At 38.7% G+C, this 23809-nt stretch overlaps 1 protein-coding gene across 1 annotated transcript in view; it reads left to right on the top strand.

Annotated features, from left to right (window-relative positions):
* BICC1 (BicC family RNA binding protein 1) overlaps positions 1 to 23809 on the top strand; it is a 257023-nt gene that overhangs the window by 75844 nt on the left and 157370 nt on the right. Inside the window, exon 2 of the mRNA XM_054572762.1 lies at positions 10062 to 10108. Coding sequence (XP_054428737.1) covers positions 10062 to 10108 — 47 coding nt within the window. The remainder of the gene's footprint in view (positions 1 to 10061; positions 10109 to 23809) is intronic.

The following is a 23809-nucleotide window of genomic DNA, read 5'->3' as shown; positions in this document are numbered from 1 at the left end:
GACTGAGGTTTTGGAAATAAAGCATCAATCTTACCATGTGATAACCAGTGCTATCACAATGCCCAAGGTTTAACTGTGTATATTAATTACCTGGTATGTTTATAAAAATGCAGATTCGGGGCTCTCTTAAAAATTAAGATTCAGTAGGATTTGTGTGTGGGGCCCAAGACTATGGTTGTTTCCGTGAGCACCTCTCTTTGAGTGCGCCTTAAAGTTGGCATGCCCGTGGTCAGCTGGGGTGTTAGAGAACCCTTGTCCTTTTGGGCGCGGTATGTGCGCTTAATTAGACTTCTCATTTGAGCTAGTGGAAGAAGCATACAATGAAAAAAAGATGAATTTTATGATAGTTAAATTTATTGACAACTTAAAAGAGTATGGAATGGTTATGTGAATTACTTGTTCATGTGGTAGTTCACTGACAGTGCTGAAAGGGGAAGTGGCATAGTTACGTACTATTTGGAAGATCATTGACGAAGAAAAGGCCATTTCTAGAAGGAACACCCTACTAGCATTGCTCAGTCAACTAGGAGCATTGGCATAATGGGCAGGGCAGTTCTTTATTGAGCTGGACTCTTTGCGACTGTTGTGGCCGTGGACACCAGATATCTGTGGACACTGAATGTCTACACCAAGGCCCTCCAGAACTCCTCCTGTGACAGCAGCTGCTGCCAACCCCCACCCCGAGCCTCACATATTTCCAGGCAGTCCTCTGAGGAGTGATGCTTCCTCAGGTGAAGAATCATGTCCCCAGTAGTAGGGGGCTCCTCTTCTTCTCTGCTGTCCTGTACTTATGCCTCCTTCTAGGAACAGGTGCTATTTAAAGTGCTCTGAGGCGTATAAAGGGAAACCGAAGTTTTGGAAAGATAGACAGACAGACATGGGTATTCACAGCCTTCTCTCTCCCCAGAAGTCACTTATCCCATCTCGCCATGTCTCAGTCCTTTCCCACTTTAAGCAGCCAGCTTAGAAGTGCCTAGTGATGTTCATTCTTAGAATTCCTGTTGTCTGTGATTCTTATGTAATGTTCAACCTTTAGAGTCTTGTCATTTTTATTATTGACCTCAAAGACTTACTGTTCAGTGAGACTGTAAGTTCTTTGAAGTCAAGGTTGCTGACTTCTATATATTAAATGCTTATAGAGTGCTTATTTGTATATTTTAGAGGTGAAAACAGAGCCTTAGGGAAACTAAATCACTGCCTGGTATAGTTATACTGCTAGTAAATGGCAAACCTAGAGTTGAACCCACGTTTCTCTGACTTCACAACTTTTATCTTCTCACGATGTGCTTCAAGTGCCAAATAAGTTTTGTATAAATGAATCAGTAAAAGAGTCTTTTAGTGTTAAGTTGACTTGGAGTAGTCCTCTTGAAAGCGAGCATATCTTTGCGCCGTCCTACCCCTGTGCCCATTTTGTGGGGAGAATAGCAAACAGACTGCCTTGTCATAGATTTCTGCCTATAACCCGAACTTTAAACATGCCTGGAACACATTTGGTTCTGATTTAAAACAAGTTGGCTTGCCCCATTGCCATGTTATTACAAACACAAAAGAAATATAAACTTCATTCCATTAAATAACCATCCACATAAACTCTTAAATAGTTTCATGGTTTGGACTGGGCCAACGCTGGATATTAAGGAAATGGTTATTAACATTATATATTTTATTCAAACTACTTTAATTCTTTAACCCTCCCATAACCCTCCCAAAATAACAACCAACCTTTTCTTCCTCCCTCAAGATGTTCCCAGGAGGTTAAGACAGATAGAGCTTTGATTTCAGCTGCTGACTCTTGCTATTTCGAAACATTCCTTGTTTTCTGTAGCCTGTCTCTGTGCACTCTACTTGAATTTTTTCAGTCCTCTTTGGGTAACAGCTAAGTAAGTTATCTCCTATAGTAACAATGCACAATGGAAATACAATATGAACTACAAATATAATTTCAGATTTTATCACCTATAAAATAGGTGAGATTAATTTTAATAATATAGTTTTTTCTTTAACCCAATGTATAAAAATGGTAGTATTTCAACATAGCTAAAAAAAATGAGATTTTATACTTTTTCTGTACTAAGTCTTTGAAATCCAGTATTATTTTCACTTACAGCACATCTGGATTCAGACTAGCCACATTTTAGTAGCCACAAGTGGCCAGTGGTTTTTGTTTTGGACAGCGCAACCCTATGGGAAGACCAGCATAAGCTCACTGTGGAATATTAGGTATTCAAATTCCATTCAACTCTGTGAAAGCCATGTATACCTTCTAGCTTTTGATAAAGACGGAAGAGTGTTCATTTTTTAAAAAATAGCATTATGTAAATACTCAAAGTTGTCAAATAGTGTAGTGTTTATAATCCCAGGCCAGGCTAAGTGGTGCTTCAGGGATTGCTTATGTAAGAAGAAATAGGGTCTAAAAGCAAGATATTTGATGTGACCAAAGCTTCTGTTAATCAGTTGAAACAAGATTCCATTGATGTATCTTTGGGTCATCGGCCAACAAGGAAGTCTTCATTGTCAAACCAACAAATTTGAAGTCTGACTATTTCAAACTCTTAGCCAGAGTTGCTCGAAGAGTTCAAGTCAGAAGTTGCTTGAAGCAATTAATAAGGTAATTCAGATGTTCTCAGATTTTTGTGAATAATTGTTTTCCTGCATTTGACAGCAACAGGCGCTTTCTGAACGGAAAGTCGGTAGGCTAGAGCAGTGCTTTGCAACCTTTTTCATCTCACGTTACACATAAACTGATTACTGACATTCTGCAGCACATCAAGAAATATATTCTTGCTGATGTGTATTGTCATTTTTTTATTTGACAGTCTATGGGAAAAGAGGTCAGTGCCCCTGACTAGTCAGGTATCGATGTTTTAAAAATTCTTGCGACACACTGGTTGAAAATTGTTGGGCTCAAGAGTGCTTTGCTTGAGGCTCCGAGTGTGGCAGGGCTACCACCGTCTTTAGGCATGTCCCCTGCCCCCCACCACTGGAATGTTTGCAGAACTCTACCTCCCTGAGAGATTTAACATGTGACAAAAATCCCCTGCAGTTGCATTTTGAGAAGTGTAGTCTGCCAAGGACCTAATTGTTGGGGTTAGTACAGTTATTCACAACTCATGTGCTGCAACAATTTTTAAAACATGCAACATAAAGTGAAGGGCACCGACCTCTTTTCAGTTAGGTTAGCAAATAAAAAAATGACAACAGCCGACACAACAATAGCTGTCCAGTGTGAATGAGTCAAGATTATACCTATTTTTTTGGTTAAATTGTCTAAAGTATGTATTTTTTGGTGTGCCACAGAATTTTAGTAATTAGTTTGTGTGCTGTGACATAAAAAAAATTGAAAATCATTGGGTTAGTAGATGTAAACCTTAAAGAGACAGCAGGGGCCCCCACTGCTAGAATAGCTAGGTCTCCTCTCCCAATACGGTCTTTGCCTTTCCTATTAGTTCTGTTTAAAAATTTGATGAGAAGTGACATTTTTAAAAAATCACCTCAAAGGATGTCTTATAGGGATAGTTCAATTAATGACCCGTGATTTTGACCCAAATTATCATAGATAATCCATCTCTTTTCTCTCATATTCTTAGTCATTGAGCCTTTTTCAGAAGGTAAGTAAGTTGTTATATATCTTGTTTTGTTTGACTAGGTGTGACCTTTTAGTAAACACGGTCTTATTTTAATTAGAAATGTATATGTAAAATTTTTCTCTTTTTGGTTTATGCATTTTAGAGAATGTGTCATTCTGTCTTTTGGCTAGCTGTTAAATGTAGCTGTGAATCACAGAAGTGTCCCAAATATTGGATTATTTAGTGTTTTCAGTTAGAAGTTTCCTCTAGGCATAAGTTGTTAAAACTTCTCCACTGAGAGTTGCACAAAGTCAGTGTTTCAGTCTAGAAGGTGCTAGGTTAATTAAAGCCCGTGATGTTCTGTACTTGGTATGGTTTTATTGGCTCTCTGTTGTTCATGTCTGGTAGTGCAGTGCATTAGTCATGCTGTCTCTTTAGGTAGCATATATATCCACATTTGACCTTCAGACTTCTGCTAGGTTGTTTTATGCACTGTGGACTGAAAATGATGCTGCGACAAACCAGTAATGGTAAAATTCAGTTCACTCTCAAACAAGAAGGATTTAAAATGATTTTTACCTGATTTTTTCCTAATTAAAAAGTTCAAGCTATTTAAAACCTTCTGGACAATACAAAGGAGACAGTGATACATGACCCAATAATTTTACCACTCAAATAAGAATTGTTAATGTTTTGGTGGTATAGTTTTTCCCTGACATATACACTATATGTAATACACGCATACATGCTTACTTTTAGCATTGAGATGATTCTGTACATCCTGTTTTACAGTCTCATTAAGCAGTTTATTGCATTGTTGAACATGGGAATTTTTAACTGCAAAAATAACACAATATTTTAAAGATTTGTTTTTAGATTTTTAAAAATTTATTCATTTTTAGACAGAGGGGAAGAGAGAGAGGAGAGGGAGAGAAACATCATTGTGTGGTTGCCTCTCGTGCACCCCTTTCTGGGGATCTGTCCCTCAACCCAGGCATGTGCCCTGACTGGGAATCGAACATAGCGACCCTTTGGTTTACTGGCTGGCACTCAATCCACTGAGCCACACCAGCCAGGGCAAAAACAATATTTAAGAAAAAATTAAACTGAAGAAAATTATTCTTAAATATCTAGCCACTATTCAGGTAAAAATTACATTAACTTTTGTCTTTTTCTTTTTGACTTTTCTCAACAGGCCACATGATTTCCAGCACCCCCTCCCCCCCAGCAGGTGTATTTGATGTGTTCACAGTGGACTTGGGAAGCAGGTAGGGAGTTTCAGGAAAGAATAGGTCTGGAAATCCTTACATCTACTGTGATACACAACATTCAAATGACACTGTTCACTACTGAAGTTAAACTGGAAAATGCTCTTCTGTTTGGCTAGAGTATTTTAATGATTTTAATTGTGAATTGAAGAAACTTTAAAAATAGGCTTAGTGTGGCTCAGTTGGTTGCAGCATTGTCCCATACACCAAAAGGTTGGGTTCAGTTCTCTTTTAGGGCACATACCTAGGTCTTGGGTTCGATCCCTGGTCGAGGCATGTATGTGAGGTGGCCAGTTGAAGTTTTTCTCTCGCATTGGAGTTTCTCTCTCACATTGATGTTTCTGTCTTTCTTCCTTCCTCTCTCTCTCTCCAAAATCAAGAAACATTAAAAATAGGCTTAATATCTACTATTTATTCAATCAGTTCTCAGAGCTTTGCATGCCTATAGAGTGTTAGATATGATTCATGAACATAAAAAGTTCTATTGGTCTATATAGACACTGCATCTTGTACATCTTTTGCTGATTCCTCTTTCAGTAGAATTGGCCAGGTTGTCAGAGAGCTTTTCTGAAAACAGAAATATACAGACTAAAGTATATGGCATAGCTCTTTTAGGATATGGATTAAATTGATACCCTGAGTGAATGTTTTAAATTTTTAGTAAAATATTTTTACAGGAGAATCAGGCTCCCTAACGATTAGACATTTATCTTTCAGGTGACCTTAGGATACAGTAGCCTTCTTAGTTGCAAATGTGCTATAGTTGGGTTGTGTTTTAAAATAGGAAGGAATGCCCTGAATCTCTACAGATTGGAAGATTTATTTCTGAATTATTTTTATAATTTAAACTTTTTTTTTCCTGCTCAAATTCCACAGGGGTGAAAAAACCCATTGCTTATCAAGGGAATGTTTAATGATATTCCATACTATGTTTTAAATATGAAATACATAGTCCTTGTGTTTTTAGATTTGGCTCCATAAACCATAAGATGTTATAATGGAAAAGCATTTCAGAATGAAAATAATATTTAAACAAGTTTCCATATGTCCTACAAAGAATTTAAAATTGAGCTTTCTCCCCCCCTTTAATTCAGTAATTAACTGGACTTGCCCCTGTAGTTTGGGGACTGTAATAGTTTACACCTGTTTCAACTTCTGCTGTTTTTATTGGCCATGGCTTTTGCCATCCCATATTTCTTGTGAAGCAAAAATATGAAATAAAATATGGCAAAGCACTGAATAAATTATAATAAACATAAAAAATGAGTTGTTCAGCTTAAAATACGAAATGCCTTACCTGCACAACCCATGAAGCCATGTTTCAGTAGTATTGAAATAATTTATTCTATGTCATGAAAATAAAGACAATTGCTTTCATTGGCAAGAATAATCCAGGGTTTATACAATCAAACGATTAAATTTTGGAACATCAAGCAGAAGTCATATTGTAAAGACAGAAAAAGGCTACTAAATCATGATGTGTGTTTATATTACTGTGGAATAAAAAAGATGAGGGTGTATCAGTGAATAAGAATGTGAAGACTCAATAGAACTGTTATACCACAGAATATAATCAGACTTCAAAGGTCAAAGAATGTCATGACATCAAGTATGGGTTGGCTCATTTCACAAGGAACATTTCCCCCTCCAAATATATTGAAGAGAAAGCCTTTGAATCAGGATATTATCATACCTCCTGTTTTTTCTTCCAAGCCAGCTCTCAAATGGACTCCTTAGAAGCACCCTTTATTCTTCAGGCCTAACAGTAGCTGCCTAGCTCTAGTGTTGAGTTAAGAGTAAAATGACTAGCTTTTAGTGCACTGTCTAGAATAAGAGTAGCTAAATTATAGTCCTATTAAGTGTAATTTGGGTAGAGTTGTGACTGTGAAAAGATCTTTTGGGAAAGTTGTCAGTAGAACTGAATTTTCATTTTGGCTTTATCTCACCAGTTGGGTGTCTTTGGATATATGGACAAAGTTTGTTTAAAAGAGAGCATGGCCTTGCCTATTTTAATTCTCCAGTATAGGACACTTATATGTGGAATGAAAGAGTAAACTTCTCTATCTTTCCTGGGTCTGTACAATGAACATCTTAAACGATTGTGTTTATATTGAGGAAAAAATATTTTGCAAGCCCCCCCGCCTTCCAGTCTCTCATTTCTTTGGAGTTTATATTTTGATACTGAGGATATTAGAGTCAGTTTGAGATTTGAATTCTCATGTTGGGGCATGGAAGCGTCCCTGTTTGTGGAGAGAGGATACTTCTGGTGAAATGCTGCCCTCCCTTGACTGACTTCTGCGACCTTGACAGCTTTGCTTGGGTGATGTCAGTAAAAGCCCTGCAGCAGACCCAGCCACATGGGGATTAGATAAGGACCCTCCCTGCAAAGTGCCAGTGCCTGGGACCAGCCATGGTTTGCACCTGAGATCTTCCTAAGAATCCAACCAGCTCTTTTTTTCTACCAGGGCACAAGGGGGCTTGGGAAATGACCACTGCTCAGGATTTAGGAGAAAATCAGACTCAGATTTGGAGTTCCTCATGCATAAAAATTTGTAATGGAAAAGAACAGTGATTTTTTTTTTGTGCCAGTGAGTTTGCTGTTTCTTGTGCTCTCTCTGCTGTTCCCTCTCATGCTAAAAGGTGTAGGTTTCTGGTTAAATTTTAGATGTTTTTCCTGTAACATAGTTAATTATAGTTGGGGTCTAACTAAGGAAATTTCCCCCTTTTTATTCATTCTGGTATTCAAAGGCCATTCTGTGAAGTCTGTTCAGACTTAGAATGAAGAGGCATTTCAAGGTTGTGACATAATGAGTTTGTCATGAGCAAAATAAGTGTCCTAAAGGAAGTTCCTATGAGAGAATATAGTTGTATCATGAAATTTAAACTGATGAATTCTAAGTTGTGTTAAGAGTTCTGTGTGGGTGAAAGGGATGATTATCTGCCTTCCTCGATAGACCTTTGAAAATGTCTTTGATTCTAAAATTTCTTTTTGAAGAAGCGTTTCCTTGATGTCACTAGAATTTTTTCAAAACTTCATGCCTTGGTATATAGTTTTCATTGCTAAGCAGTTTTGTTGTTTATTAGGACCCTTTTAAACTATTTTTAGCTTTAGAGCTAAAGACAGCTGGAGAGGTGGCTGAATTGAAGTTCCTCCAAGGCAGTTGATACCAAGTTTGTGTCTTTGGATTTGGGTACTGATCTTCCACCTTGCGTGGCTGGGCCCCTCTAGCTAGTATCCACCACATTGGCCAGTTTATTTAGAAAGAATCAACTTTGCTTTTCTTTTCTTCAAATTTGCATTTAGTTTTTTTAAAAAGGCTTTAATGCTGATACATTTCCAAGTTAGTGAAAAATCATAATTTGTAGCATTAACTACATAGAATCTTTTTGTGGAAATGTGTGCTTCAAATGCTTACCTCAGTGTCTATACTCGGTTCATCCTGTTGATGGTGTGGTGTTTGTGCAGAACACAAAGTTAAAGTGATACTGGCATCAAGATTAGTTTTTCGCTGCTGCAACGAATGACCACAAATATAGTGGCGTAAGATGTTAATTTGTTACCCGGCGTTTTGCAGGTCGGAAGTCTAACACGGGCTTCATTGAACTGCATCGAGGCGTTGGCAGGACCGTGCTCCCTTCAGAGGCTCTAGCAAAGGGTCCATTTCCTTGGCTTGTGGCCTCTCCGCTGTCTTCAAAGTCAGCAGCACAGCGTCTCTGTATCTTTCTTCTCTCTGAACCTCTCCCTCTGTCATTCCACAGCCTTCTCCTTCGGTTTTTTGTTGTTACATCGCCTTCTTGGATTCTGGGCTTCGTTCTTACGAGGACCCCTTGTGATTACATTGGGCCCCCCTGGATAATTCAGGATTATCTTTCGATTTCAAGATTCTTAATTAACTCTGCAAAATTCCTTTTGTCCCGTAAGGTGACCTATTGATAGGTTCCAGGGATCAGGACATGAACACATTTTGGGGGGTGGGGGTATTATGTAGCCTGCCAAATATTAGAATACAATTTTTAATTTTTTATTTCTTTTTAGCTATTTTCATACATTTCCTCAAATTGTCCTTGGTAATCACAGAAACCTGCACTCTGTGCTGTCTTTTTTGGATGAAAACATGTTGATAAAAACCACATTCATACAAAATTTTAGGTGTCCTGTCTTGCATTTAACTGTGAAATTTAAAAAAAACTAGGTGAAAAAACAGTAAATAATACTTGTTATTATTTTGAGGGCTAGAAAATTTCTTTGAATTTTGGATCCTCCTCCTAACAGGATGATCCACCATACTTCTTGGGTCTTTAATAATTTTAACAAGTTCCAGGAGTTCTCCTCCAGCTCCGTTTTGTGTCCAGGCGAGTGGTGGGTCCCCCGGTGACCACTGTCCTGCTCCGCGTTTGAATCAGACATCTGTTGGGGGTTTGCCCTCTGAAAGATGCACTTGGAGGCCTGTGGCAAGCAAGATGCTGTTGGCTTTTGTCTTCTCTCCCTCTAGTCAAATGTCTTACCTCTCCTCTCAGATAAAAAATAAAAGTGTTGACAGAGTCTTAAGACATTTGAAAATAGAGAACTGGGTTTGTCCTGTATTTGTAGGTTACCATTTAGATACAAAAAAGACTGTGCAAACACAGTGACCTTTTAATTAATCTTACATGACGTTTTGTTGTCTGCGACTTTACCATTACTATTTAATTCTCACTTTTTTCTCTCTCTATAAGCCAGTGAAGGAGTGAATTGAGGTAGTATATGATGCCAACCGAAATCCAAGTAGAGTGTGTATAGTCATTGCAAAATATAAAACTGACACAGCTCAGCAGCCCCTGTCCCACGAGCCTCAGTGAAAAAGCAGCCTCAGGCCCGGAATTGATTACAGACAGGAAGTGCTTAGAGCACTACAGCTGATTATATTGGTAGTTATAGTTGTTCATATAGTTCCTTAACTAAGAAAGGAGATTACTTTCATCTATGTGTAAAAATAGAGATTTGTGAGTCTTTCAGACAGGAAAGGAGTGGGAAATTATCTAAGGACGGATAATTGTGATTGGATTGGCATTTTATTCCTTATCAATTTGCATCTCCAACAAAACCAGTTGGTAGTCACTGAGCTTTGGGAGAACAAGAGTGGCATCTTGTTTACCTTTGCATTCTCATGCCTGATACTCGAGAGTTTTTGAGGACATAGGTTGAAAAAAAATAAACTATTTTAAATGTTTACATTTTTATTTACAGCTGCTGCCGAAGGAAAAGGCAAAAGTGGGGAAGACTTTTTTCAAAAGGTAAGTTGCTTTTTACTCCTGCCTTGGTGATAATTATGGAGAAAGGTACCTGTCTCAGTAGCTACAGTAGCTCATGAAAGTGCTACTTCCATGTGAAAGGAGCTGGGTTCTTGATAAGACAGCTGGAGGTGCTCAGGGCTAGGAAAGGATGGGCAGCTGCTTGTCACTGTACCTTTGTAAAAAAAGGCTCCTTCTCAGCAAATCTAATGAAGTTTCTGCTTGGAGACAAGGAGGGCTGCCAAATGTGCTGTCCTGCTTGTCTTCTTTTACTGTTGCTGCCTATTTTCTTCTTTCACAAACACATTCCTGACCTGGGAGGTAGAGAGAAGGAATCCCCTCAAAGCTTTCCTCGTTCCCAGTAAACATGGCTGTGGGTGGATAATATAATCCACCAAGATGTACCTGTAGACCTACTTGCTCACAATTGGTAAGCATGTCCATTCTGTCCCTGGGTGTCCTCTGAAAGTTGTGATCCTCAGTGAAGACAGTCTGGCCAGTCTATAGCAAAGGGAAATAAGAGTGGAGCTGATTGAAAAATGAATATGAAGAAGTAGGAAGGGCAGTTGATTAATTTTAATCAGCTCTATTTCTTAAAATGAATGTTTCTTATAAGGGAAGATGACAGTAGTTTCAAAGAAATTGATTTAAGTTCATGTTCTTTCTTTTATTTATTTGGATTTATTGTGTTTGTGTCTTTGCCGTTGGTATCCAGAAAATGTGTGTAGAAACAAATATATAGTTACTTTAGGGGAAAGGGAGAGTGAAAATACAGCAGCAATGATGTGTGAGATTAAATATTGCTGTAGAGGGCCATCAAACCTTTGGAAAGCACCTATGTGTGACCAGACGTGGCCTTTACAAGCCTCTTTATTCTCTTGCCTTCTGTGTGATCTACTTTTTTTTTTTTTTTGTCAATCTCATCATTCATCTGAATACTCTGCCAAGAGTATTAAAAGCAAATATTTTCAGAGCAGATACTTATATTGCCATTTCTTCATTCTGAAAATATTTATTTACCACCTGCTGTGTGCTACACACTGGAGAGGCCAAAAGGAGCAAGGAATCAGCCCTGCCCTAAAGGAATTAGTCTGGTGTCTGGTGATATGGTCACAGAAATAGCAGAAGAGTCTGGGGCCATAGAGGATTAAGCACTTAACCGGGACTTTAGGAGATTAGAGAGGACTTCTTGAGGTCTTCAGAAGAGTAGAAGTTAGACACATGAAGAGGTAGGCTTGGGTGGATTGGAAGACCCAGAATGTAAGAAGGCTCAGAGGTGGAAGGATTGATGTGGCATTCATACTTCAAACATTTGGCTGGCACACAACATGCAAGGGGTTCATAGTGCAAGGTGAGCTACAGTATCCTATATGATGAAGTACCTTCTTTCAATGGGAGGAGGTGGTGAATTTCCTGAAGGATTTACATTTAAAAAAAATTAAAAATGCTGTGTGGGCCAAATAGGATGTGCCAGACCACAGTTTTCCATCCCTGCTTTAGGTTCATGCTGTTGAAGTTTATGTGCTGTGCCTGAAGCCCTTTGCTTGGCAGTATCTGACATTGGTTAATATCCAGCTTGTCCTTAGTACTTGGGCATTTCGGAATGCACTGCCTTTAGCTGGGGCAGGCTTGCCACAAAGGGAAGAAGACAGAAGACAGGGAGCAGATACCTCAGGTTTGCCTTGGGTTGGCTGTGGTGGGAAACATAGATGATATCTATGGAAGGAATTTTTTTTCCGTTTTCTTTAACTTGCAGATAGATGTAAAAAGCAGACTGTTGAGCTTTGTATGACTCAGACATTTTAAAAGCTGAATCAAAACACAGCGTATGTAGTCATAAAGGACCTTCATTCTTAGAAGATTTGCTAATATTTATCACTCTTTGTGGAGCCATATATACATTCCAGCAGTTTAAATGGAAACACATGTTTGAACCCAGGAACATGTGTGTGTCCCACAGACTATGAGTTAGAATTGTAGGTTCTGTTCTTGGTTACAGGTTGTTGAGATTCCTGAATAACTAAATGAGAATAGTTTTTATCTCATTTCTTTTTTAGTTCATTAGAAGATGTCTTCCTGATAGACAAGTGTCCATATAGGATTGGGATAGTTACTCTGGAAAAAACCTGCAATTTAAAGGCAAACATCCCAAATTCCAGCAGAGTAATTTTCAGTGTTTTGACCAGACAGAAATAGACATTATGGTTCATCTGCAGTAGAATGAAGTAATGGAGAAGTATTGAATTGTCCTCCAGGAACTTTCTTCTGGTCACACGTATTCCAGTTTCACATAATGACATTTGGGGAAACATTTAAGAACAAGAAATAGACTATATTGCTGGTCATTAGCATCTTTGAAAAATACTTTTCTACTTCCAGAGTAATGAAAATTCAAAGGCTCTATCTATATGCTTATTAGAACATGTTTTTGGCTTTGGGTTCAGGTGTGTATCACAAACCAAAATTAAAACTCTCTTGAGCTGAGTTTAAAATGTGACTACTCTTTTATTTTATTTTTTTAAAGTCTAAGTCTGGAAAGATAACTTCCCAGCTTTGTACCGACTCTCCCTAAAGGGGGGATTGGAGGAGGAGTGTGAAACTTTTTATATGTTACTTTGCTTTATTTATTTATTTTTTGGATACCTTTAAAACACAGGGTCCAGCAGAAGGAAGGCCTGCTCGAGTGTGGTTGGTAGGGGAGTACTAATGGGTGTGATAATTTAGTTTTAATTTTTACATGTCACCTAGAATGTCATGTGGCGTGCTTGAGTGTGATACTGTTATGTTACAGAATGACATGCTTATGATTTTGTAATAAAAAGATTTTGTAATAAAGAGGGGTTTTATTTGTGCTGGACCCTGTATATGTAAAATTAGCAATATTATTAACATAAATAAGTAATTATTCCCACTGAAAAACTTTGAAATTAAAAAAGGAAAGAAAATTAAATAGCTTTAAGAATAAGAAATGATAGATTTCCAAAAAGGGTTTAATTGTAGTTTACCAACTACTAAGTTCATCAAATACATTGTCTCATATTTGAAGCTGTAATAGTAGTTCAGTTTGCTATATGCACACATAAACTTTACCCATTCAGTCATAGTTATTGTTTCAGAAATGTACCTGGTTTTCTATATACTGTTTTACTGCATGTGTTTGAAACATTTTATTTCCCCTGGTACTTTATTAGGGCAAAAAACTAACCTGTTATAGCAGAAAAACCCAGTAATATAGCGGTTTAAGGAACAGAGTTATTTTACTTTCATGGCACAATCTAAGGTGAGTATTCCCACTTGGTGGGTGGCATTGTCCCATACTGTCAACAAGAGACCCAGATTCCTTCTAAAAAGTAGCTCTGCTGTCGCTTAAGTCATGGACCTCATCACTGTGGTTGAAGATGGTCACCATGTTGAAATGTGAGCTGGTACAGAGCAGGAGAGTGTGGAGGAGGTGTGCCACGATCTGAAGGGTCAGGACTGGGTGTGGCATGTATCACCTTTTCTCACAGTCCCTTGGAGAAGACTTACTTATGGGGCCTTATATAACGGCAGCGGTGGGGGAAGGAAGGGGAGGAGGAACATAGGTGCTTTGCAAGCACTATGTAGCAAAAGACAGATTGTTAGGAAAAATGTATGTGGTTAAAGTTTTATGTCTTCATGTGCTATGCTTTGAAACCTTTTATATTACTTTGTTAAGGCTGCTGTAAAAATGTTCAACAAACTGGGTGGATTAAAAAACAAAAATTTGTTGTCTCACAGTTGTGGAGGCTAGAAGTCCAAGGTGAAGGTGCAACAGGGTTAGTTCCGTCTGAGGTTAGGCCCTGAGACGGAATGGTGCCCCCTTTGGCCTGTGGGAGAGTCATCCCGACCCCTGCTTTCATCTTCCTAAGAAGTTTTCTCTGTGTGTGTCTCTGTGTCCAAATTTCCTCTTTTTATAAGGAGACCAGTAATATTGGATTAGGACCCACCCTAATGATTCCATCTCACCATTCAGTAATTACATCTGCAGTGACTCTATTTCCAAATAAGGCCACATTTGGAGGTACTGGGGTTAGGATTTCACCATGGGAATTTTGGGGTGGCACAGTTCAACCTATAACGCCTTTTAATGGAGGAAATCATTTTGTAGAAAATTTCACTATAACCAGAAAAATTGGCTAAAACTGTAAATGTTATTTATGACATTTTGATACTCAATTTGATTTGTAGATTTTTAACTGCCTAGTTGTTTATACCAAATGTTTTTTTATTACAAGTCATTTCTGAATCGCCTAAAATAAATATATAATTGGCATGCAAGAATGTGAAAAAAATCTAATTTGTTACCCTCTTTGACAGATAACTACTGCTTATCCAACCGTATTCCTGTTTATATTAAAAATGTGTGAATAAAGTGCTTTTTAGTATTCTGTTTGGCTGATGGGATTACAAATTAGACTATTTGCGTTGGCTTTTCCCAGATGTTTTTCTGTGTTAAAATTTTGCAAGTGGCCCAATAATTGTACTTAATTCTTTGCCTCCAACTACACTGACAAAGGGAGGGAATGGATACAACTTTATCAATATTCTCTCTAGTTCTTTGTCCACCGCTCAGGGCAGCCTTAATTGAAACACATGGAAATGATCTGAATTTTACAGTGCTTTGGGCAGTTGTTCATGGCTTACTCACTGTCTGTCCTGTTTCCTTTTAATCAGTTCTTTTTTTTTCTTTCTCTTGTGAAATGACTATGGCCAGATCTCTGAGGGGAAAATGTGTTGCAGTGTATTAGGTGGGGATGGGTATAGTGATTGTATTACAGATGTGACTCATCAAAGCAAAAATGCTTTAGGAACCTCGAATCCCAATGGCTGAAGAAGACAAAATCCAGTCAGCATTGTAATTGATGAAAGCCAACTTTTCCATTGCATTGGGTTATATACATGCTTTCTCCACAGAGTACACAGCGCATATTTCAAATGTAGGGGTATTTTATACATTGAAAATATGTAGGTTTGCATAACTGACCTATAAACTATGGTTTTCACAAAGGCTAACAGAACGACTAATATAAATAGGATACAGTTCAGTGGCTTATGTGGTATATCTTTACTACCTTCAAACTTACCCTTTTTCAGCAAACATTAGTTTTGTCATTTTGAGACTGGAAAGTAGCCAGTGTTTTCTTCTGGTGAACGTGGCTGGGAGGAATATTTGCTTCCATCCATTCCTTAAAATGAGTGTATTAGATGGTCTTAGATGGGGTCTGCTTGAATATTTTTCCTGAAGGGGAAGCAGAAATCTCCACTTTGAATAAAAGTGCTTCAGCTTTCTTCACTCTCCATTATTTAGTGTATGTTGAATAGACCACATTCCTCTGGTAGTAGAAATAAATTTTAATTATTTCAAGAAGAATTCAGTAAACTATAGCCCATGATACACTTTTTTTTTTCACACTGAGTATTTATGCTTAAACATTTTAAGTTAAATTTGATATAAATAAAATTAGGATTTTTTTAAAAAAGGTTTTATTTATTGATTCTAGAGAGAGGGGAAGGGAGTGAGAAAGAGAGGGAGAGAAGTATTATGAAACATCCATCGGTTGCCTCTCTCTTGTCCCCATCCAGGGACCTGGCCCACAACACAGGCATGTGCCCTGCCTGGGAACTGAACCTGTGACCTTCTGCGTCACTGGATGACGCTGACCCGCTGAGCCACACTGGTTGGGGGAATTTAAGATATTTTAAAATTTTAATCTTAGTATTTGTTTTAATAGGTAATGCATTCACATGGGTCACACTTGAAATGTTACTAAAGGGTTATACACACACACACACACACACACACACACACATACTTGCTTAATATATACTTTATATATATATATACCAACTCAAGAGGCAAGGTTGGCTCCAATGTCATTTCTAGGTACACAATATAAAATAAGGGTACTGCATTTCAGACTGGCAGGTGAAGACCCCTTAGATACCTACTCACATGTTCTCTCTCTCACTCTTAAGCTCTGGCCTTGACATCAGGCTTGTAGACCATGTGGCAGTCATGGTTTCCAAAATATGAAAGTGTGGCAAGCATCCCTCTCAAAGATTTCACCTGGTTCTGTAGCTTAGTAGTCAGAACTCTTGTATGGTGGCTTTTCTTCATTGCGGACTGCGTCCTGCAGTTTACAGCCTCTGGATGATAGTCCGTAACGTGAGGGGGTCTGTGCCTTGCCTTTTAGTGTGACTTAAGTGATGTTACGACATTTAAGAACTGTGAGCTTTACTGATTTACAGGGGTTCACAGAAGAATCAGTGTGTTTCAAAACGGATTGTGGTGGTGGTGTTTTTTCCCCCTGGACAACAATATGAATAGTTTTAGATTGAGTTTTTTTTCAAAGTTGGACAGGTAGTTTGTGGCAGGCAGGACTTGAAGAGTGCTGTTTTGACTTTGTCTGACTATAGTTAAGAAAATATACATGATTTTCTTTAAATCATCAGTCATGTGTTTTTGGGTGGGCTAGGCTCCTATAATGAGAAATTCTATTTAAAGCTTTGGTAAATAGGGCTCTGAAACAGAGCCGTTGTGGTACATTAGAGGGACAACCACAAAGCTGGAGACAAATAAATATAGTAAAAAATAAAGGCATGGATTTGTCCTTCATATTTCATTTAAACAGTCAAGATTTCAAAATTACATTAAGGTTAGTTGTTCGGAAGTTTGTACCTGACATTTTCCTCTTTTCTACCTGCAAAACTTAGAATAATGATTTGTTGTTGTCTGAATAGTCCTTTCTTCAGTTTTGGGACTCTTTCTGTTTTTTTCATGTTCAGCCTGTTGCTTGATGTGTTCAATATTTTCGTTTTATTTAGGCAAAATAGATTACTTTAGAATTTATCCTCAGGCTAATTCACCTCTCCCTTTACTTTTGTCTCTGAATGCGACTTTAAAACATATGTCCTTTGTGGTTTATGTGGTTGTATGCCTGCCTTTCTTCGCACTGTGCCATGGAGAAGGGCAGGAGCCTGCCATAGTCCGTGCCACTGAGCTCTGCTCCCCAGCTCTTCCGGCCACAGCGGGCGGGCCTGGCTGTGGGGGCCAGACCCAGCATTGGCCATGCCTGTGTGGCTGGCCCTAAAAACTCGCCGAGATTTCTCTCTAATAAATTGGGAAACTAAGACCTAGAATGATAGTGGGAATGGAATGAATGTAGGATGCGTCGAGGGAGAAGCCAGAAGGGACAGTGTTGGCCATGGGAGACGTGGAGATATGAGGGAGAAGAAGCTGCAAGCAGAAGAAACCCATCCGAGGAAGGGCACAGGGAGTGAAACGCAGCGTGCAGGGGTACCAGGAGTGAGAGACCTCGCTGGGGCTGGCGCAGTGTGTGATGCTTCTCAAGCTTTGGTCTCCAGGTGTCCTTGTGGTTCCCCCCTTCTCTGATTTAGTTGACGACTACGACGAGGTCCAGTAATCAGGAATCAGACTAAAACTGCCCTGACCCATGTGGCTTGGTTGGGCTTTATCCCACAAAGCAAAAGCTTGCCGGTTTGATGCCTGGCACATGCCTGGGTTGCGGGTTCATCCCTGGTTGGGGCGTGTATGAGAGGCAACAGATTGATGTTTTTCTCCCTTTCTTCCTTTCATCCCCTCTCTCTTAAAAAACAAAACAAAACAAAACAGAACAATTCTTAAAAAAAAGAATCAGACTAAATGTAATAGGCATTCAGTGACCTGAATAATTGCATAATCATCCTTCTTCAAAAGCTTTATGCATTCTCACTTTAACAAAAATTTGGTGTGTGTGTGTGTGTATTGAGTAGTTTAACCCCTCAGTGTGTGGCTCAAATTAAGTTAGAGCTTTAAAGGATCAGTGCCATTAGATAGGACATAAGATATTTTCTGCAGACTTACTGAAATATGTATATAGTAGCAGTACCACAGTGTGTTTCAAACCATGAAAACACATTGTTTCAGTGTATGATGAACACCCTCTGTATATACTATACTGCGTGAGAGTACTAGTCTTATTCAGGGTGTGTGTCTTTTTGCTAGTCAGTTGCCAGCATTATTCAAGGAACAATAGGCTCATTGCTATTAATATCTTAGGTGGAAAAATAATGTATTGTCTTTATTTTCCAAAAAGATTTTGTTATGGGTTTTTGTTGTACATACTATGATTTTCTCCTCCATGGCCATTGACATTAATGTTGTGTTAGTCAATATTATACTTTTTGTGGGAAGTTTGTAGTCAGCCAACATGCAGAGAGATTAGTACAGTAGAAAACATTTTCTGTTTTTCTTAATAGTAGTTAAGGAGAACACTTTGTTACTTCGTGCCTCTTTAAGTAACATGATCCTTGAATTAAATTATTAAATATCCCAAATGTTACTCTCTCATTTTGTATGTGTAGCAGTTGTGGCTTGTCCCAAACTAGTGCTTTTGCAGTTTTTAAATTTCTTTGGATGTGAATTTCTTGAAAGGAGCTGCCTTTTGGCACTTTATGTGGTGGAAAAATAGATTTTATTACCCCCTTTTTTTCTTGGTGAAATCAAAATTGTCTAGGAGAAGTATTTAAGTGTGTCTTTCCTTCGTTAGCAATTACCACTTTTAGTACTTTTTGTCAACTTAGATTATCAGTCATTCAAATTTTCTGCTCCTTACTGGTTAAAGTGATGATAGGTGGGGAATGAAGGAATTTAGCCAGGGATGAAACCAACTGCAGGCAAAAATATAGAGGCTTTTGTGTTTTCTCTTTGGTTTCCTTTCTTGAGTTCACCATCAATTACTTTTTTGAGAGGGGAAAAAACCTAGCTTCACTTCCCATGTGCCTGTTTACTCTGGAGTTACCAGGAAACCTTGATCCCCTGTGAATAAAAAAACTTTCAACTCAGATAGTTGGGAGTTGTTTTCTTAAATAGCACGTCTTCCTGTTATGTTTTTCTACGGGATTTTCTAAGACAGTGGTCCAAATTCATGTGTAAGTCAATAGGAGGTGCTGTTTGAGAAGCTCCGGGGCATATTCCCTGGGTTGGTGGGTTTGGAGAGCCTAAGTTTTGCTTGGCTTCAGTTAGTGCATTGAGAGGGAGGTAGTACTAGAATTGAGGAAAAAGTCTTTTTCAGTACTTAATTGAAACGTGGGTATGTCTCTCTTCTCATTTGAGTATCGCTTTACTTTGTATCCCTCTCACAAGTTAGAAGTATGGTGAGCTACCTCATGATTGGGAATCTAAAAACTCTTCTGTTGTCCTGTCGTTTCCATGGAAATGCTAAAGAAGAAATAATTTCTACTTTCAAAGAGCTTTCAAGCTGAATGGGAAAGGTGCATGTAAGAAGGGGTTAGAGTGAATGATTATGAACAGATTTTACAAAGACGCTAAGGACACCATCCAGGAGACAGTCACTGTCCTGTCTGTGAGCTTAACCCTGTGCCAGGTGCAGGACTGTAGCGAAGGAAAGGTAGTCATATGGACCCTATTTTCAGGAGGGTTACACTGCAGAGGAGAAGTGGCACATGAGTGCCACCCTGTGTGGCAAGCGTGTGTAGTAGAGGAAACAAGAGTGGTTTGTTCCAATGGAGGAATCAAGGAAGGCTGCCCTGAGCAGCAGGTGTCTGAGGAGGGCCTGGAAGGGCAGGTTAAAAGAGTCTCACTAGTATGTTGGGTAGGATTAGGTGAGGTTTTGTAGAAGAGTTCCTGAGGAGACAGCAGAGTTTAGATTAGGTCAAGCTATCTTCTACACCCATGATTCATGACCTAAATGTCTTAACGGAGGCAGGATGGAAAGGCATTTTTGGCAGAAAGAACCAATTGCGTGCCTTTGCAAAGGCAAAATAAAGGACAGAGGAAATTGTTTCGCTGTCATTTAGCCCTGAAAACAACTGGATTAAGAGTGATATATACCATAATATCGTCTGAGCTAATTATTCACAGATTCAAGTGAAATGTTGAGAGGATGAGTGGAAGAATTTGCAATACAGATTAAATTTAGAGGATTACATTGTTTGTATCCATTGTCTACTCAAAGATGATGAAAATTAAAACTGAGAGCCAGGATCACCAAACATTTTGCAATGTAGTTGGTTTTGCAGCTTCTGACTTCCTTATGAATGCTGGGTTTAGGGATGTATTGTTACTCTTTTTCTTCCCACTCTTTTCCTGGATAATAATCGCATTCCCAGGAAGATTAACTTATAACTATGCTTTGAAACATGAGTTTTCAACTATTATAATACTTCATTGCATTTTGGATGATAAAATTTCCAAGCTTGGAATGATGGCTATAAAATAAATAGTTAGCATCATTTAACTAAGTCCTGAACCTTCTGTGATATGCCATTTTAAAATGTCTTTTCCAGGAAGACAGTTGAAAGTTTGGCTTTGCAGTTTACTTCTGGCTGTGTTTTATGGAAATCACACTTAAAACTTCTGAGAACTAGGTACCAATAATTCAAGTTTGGAAAATAATAGAAAACTTGGTTCTGTTTGTATAAAATTAAAGAATGCCTTAAAGAAGTTGTTGGCTATCAGTTTAGCATACTCCAGTGTTAGCATTAAACCACCGGTGTAGTGATGAATAAGTGCAGAGAAGGGAAGGCCAAGAATATTTGAGATCTGGTATCATGTGCATAATAAATATAGCCCATTCTCAGTTTTTCAGGGGCAGATTTTTCTAGCTGAATTATTAACTGGAATTCACATTGCCTTTCCCATGTCTCCAATTCTGCCATTAATCTTTTTAATGATAGTAACCTCTTACTATACAGCAGTAATCTTAACCTTCCTCCCTGCAAGTTTGCTTGAATCTTACTGGCTTTGGGGTTCCTGGGTTCCCTAAGATAGAAACTGAGAGGACACCCCAGAGAAGTTTCCAGGCAGATTTTATTAAGCCAAAGCTTGAGCATAAGGGAGGCAGCGCAGAGGAAGGGAAGGTCCTGCTTGCTTTTATAAGCTGGGGACAAAGTGGGCAGGCCTTTTTGAAACAGGAAGGCTTGTGGAATTTTCTGTTTCGGGGTCCGGTGACTTCCTTTTCCAGCGGTCTGGCTTGGTAACAATGCTCATGCCTATGCTGTGGGGGCAAGATGGCAGACTGCTCATTACCGCCACCCCAGGAAGGCTGGTTAAACCTTATCACCTGTGCATTCAGGTCAGTAGTTTAAGTAGGCAGTTAGAGGGGATGTAAAATCATCTACCTTTGAGTTTTTAGTAGGTAGTAGAGAGGTGGTGACATTTTTGCATTCCTTTTAGCCATTTACTGTTGTTGGGGTCCCAGGCCCATGTTCCAGTGCTGTCTCATTTGGACCTTTGAAAAACTATTGATACCCAAACTAGAGATTCTGATTTAATTGTTCTGGAAATAAGGCTTGGGCATTAGTTTTTTTGTTTTTTTTTAAATTTTTTTAAAGATGCTCAGGCAACTTCAATACACAGCCAAGTTTGGAAACCACTAATGTGGAGTATGGACAAGTGTAAAGAAATTCTAAGTTTATGTTAGTCTCTCATGCTGATTTGGAAGGGAAGGAGTTGTATGTATTTTATGTGTGTCTGTCTTTCCTAGTGGATTTAACTTTCTGGTGAGTTTCATTTTTTGAGGACTAAGTGTTTCACTGTATGATTTATAAGAGGGTGTGCTGTGAAACACTAGTTCTGCATTATGTTAATAAGTCTCCTATTTTAAAAAGTTCTTTCCTGCAGAACTGCTTACAGACTTTAATGTGCAAGTTATTTGGATTTTGTGAATTTGTTAGAGGACTATGTAATATACAGCACTTCACAATCTTACTTGATCAAATCTTTTTTTCCCCCTCGCTGAAAATTTAGTCTGTAGCAGCTATTTTGAACCTTTTTCATCTCATGGCACACATAAATAATCACAAAAAATCTGTGGCACACCAAAAAGTATATTTTTTGCCAATATGACCCACCAAGAAAAAGGTTTAATTTTGATTCATTCACGCTGGATAGCTGTTGCTTGTATTGGCTGTTGTCATTTTTTTATTTGATGATCAAAAGAAAAAGAGGTCAGTGCCCCTGACTAAATAGTCAGGTATTGCATATTTTAAAAATTCTTGGGGCACATTGGTTGAAAATCTCTAGTCTACAGAATTAAACGATCAGGGATCATTTGGAAATTTCTTTTTTTCATTAACCAGGAGCTGTGTGAGGTCTGGATGTGATATAGTTACACAGAGGAGGCTTTCTCAAGTCATTTGTGTTCGCACCCACGCTGTATTTCTTCAGTGACTCCTCTGGTGGGGATGAGAGTGTATTTCAGTGTATGACTCTTTCCTGAAGTACAGCTGTTACCAGTTTATTTCTATGCTCAGAATTTCTTTATCCCCTCTCCATTGCCTCCCAGATGAAGCTAAATGACCACCTTTGGCATTGAGTGTCATTACAGCCCAGTGACTTCCAGTGTCTGCCATGCTCTTCAAACCAGTCCCTCTGGCATCAGCCAGTGGTATCCCAAAGGCACGATTATTCCTGTTTCTCGTGGCTGTAGATAAAAATATCTGCCCACCTGGAAAGTGTTTCTGTTGTCCGTATCTCTGATCCTGTCCAGCTGTGTATTGCTAAACATCCCACTCCTGTGGGATATTCTGGACTGGCCCAGTCTGCATTGACAATTGCCATTTATTTATATATTGCCATTTGTTTGGATTTTATTAAAAAGTTAATTATCTTGCATTGTTTTTCTGCTCTTTTGAGTTAATGTATGAATAGTTCAACTCGTTTCATAACTCTCAAATTGAGAGAGCCCCTTCCAGACCAGTTTTTACATCTCTGAGGCCGAGGGGAGGCTGCAGGGTTGTTACTCTCTTAGGATGAGGGTCCATGTCTTTAGTTGTTTGGGAAAACCACACACAATTCTATAGTATTGTTGGCAACTCTTCTCGGTTTAAAGTTGAGTAATTGTAACTTTTATTTCAGGATGGTACTACTGGATTCTTTATGTTGGGAAAAAATTCTATCTGTTTTTATTTAAATACGCTCATATATTTTGCATTTTAGAGTGAAAATGTTTTTTATTCTAGTGGAGATTATTTTCTTTTTCTTCTTTTTTTCCTGGAGATGGTGTTCAGTTCTTATATAAGAAGATGGGTTTTCGTTATTAGAAATAGTGTTATTCCTTTGTTATGAAATAGAAAATTGTCAGGGAATGATAGGCTGTGGCTGGATGAGGTTTGCTGCCAATAAAGAATAATCAGGGCAAACTGAACTTTCATTACAAGTGCAAACATATTTTTGTTTTACTTGTCCAAAGAGGATAAAAAGAAAGTCCAGGCACCTTCTTGATTCACGAGCTGCCAGGTCTCTCTGTGGCCCGAGGACTGTTTCATGTCTCAGCCTCTTGAACTTGGTATTTGGGTTCTGATGTGCCTTGCCTTCCCTCCTCACGTGTGCTCTGCTTGCAGCTTGTGTTTTTGAGGCCCTTTGCTCTGAGGTGATGCAAGCTCTTTGAAGGGTGCTGATGAACCCCCTTCTATGGCCCTTTGGCCTGAGGGTACGGGTAGTGGAAACCACACATTATTATCATTGTGGAGGCTTTTATTTAAAATTGAGTGTAGGGCACCATTAGGTGTCTGCAGGGACATGATGAAATAGTAGATTCTGTTAGTTGCTTACTGTGAGTGGAGGTACTTTATTGGGGATCAATATAGGTCCAGATGGTACAACTGATGATGAAGTGGTACCAGCACGATGGACCAGAGGGAGGTTGGGTGACTTAGTGA

Source organism: Pteronotus mesoamericanus, unplaced genomic scaffold (assembly GCF_021234165.1).
Source record: "Pteronotus mesoamericanus isolate MK-2021 breed Mesoamerican mustached bat unplaced genomic scaffold, CSHL_Meso_final contig_24, whole genome shotgun sequence".
NCBI classification, from domain to species: domain Eukaryota; kingdom Metazoa; phylum Chordata; class Mammalia; order Chiroptera; family Mormoopidae; genus Pteronotus; species Pteronotus mesoamericanus.
The sequence above is the reverse complement of the archived record's forward strand: the minus strand, read 5'-3'. Positions and strand labels throughout refer to the sequence as shown.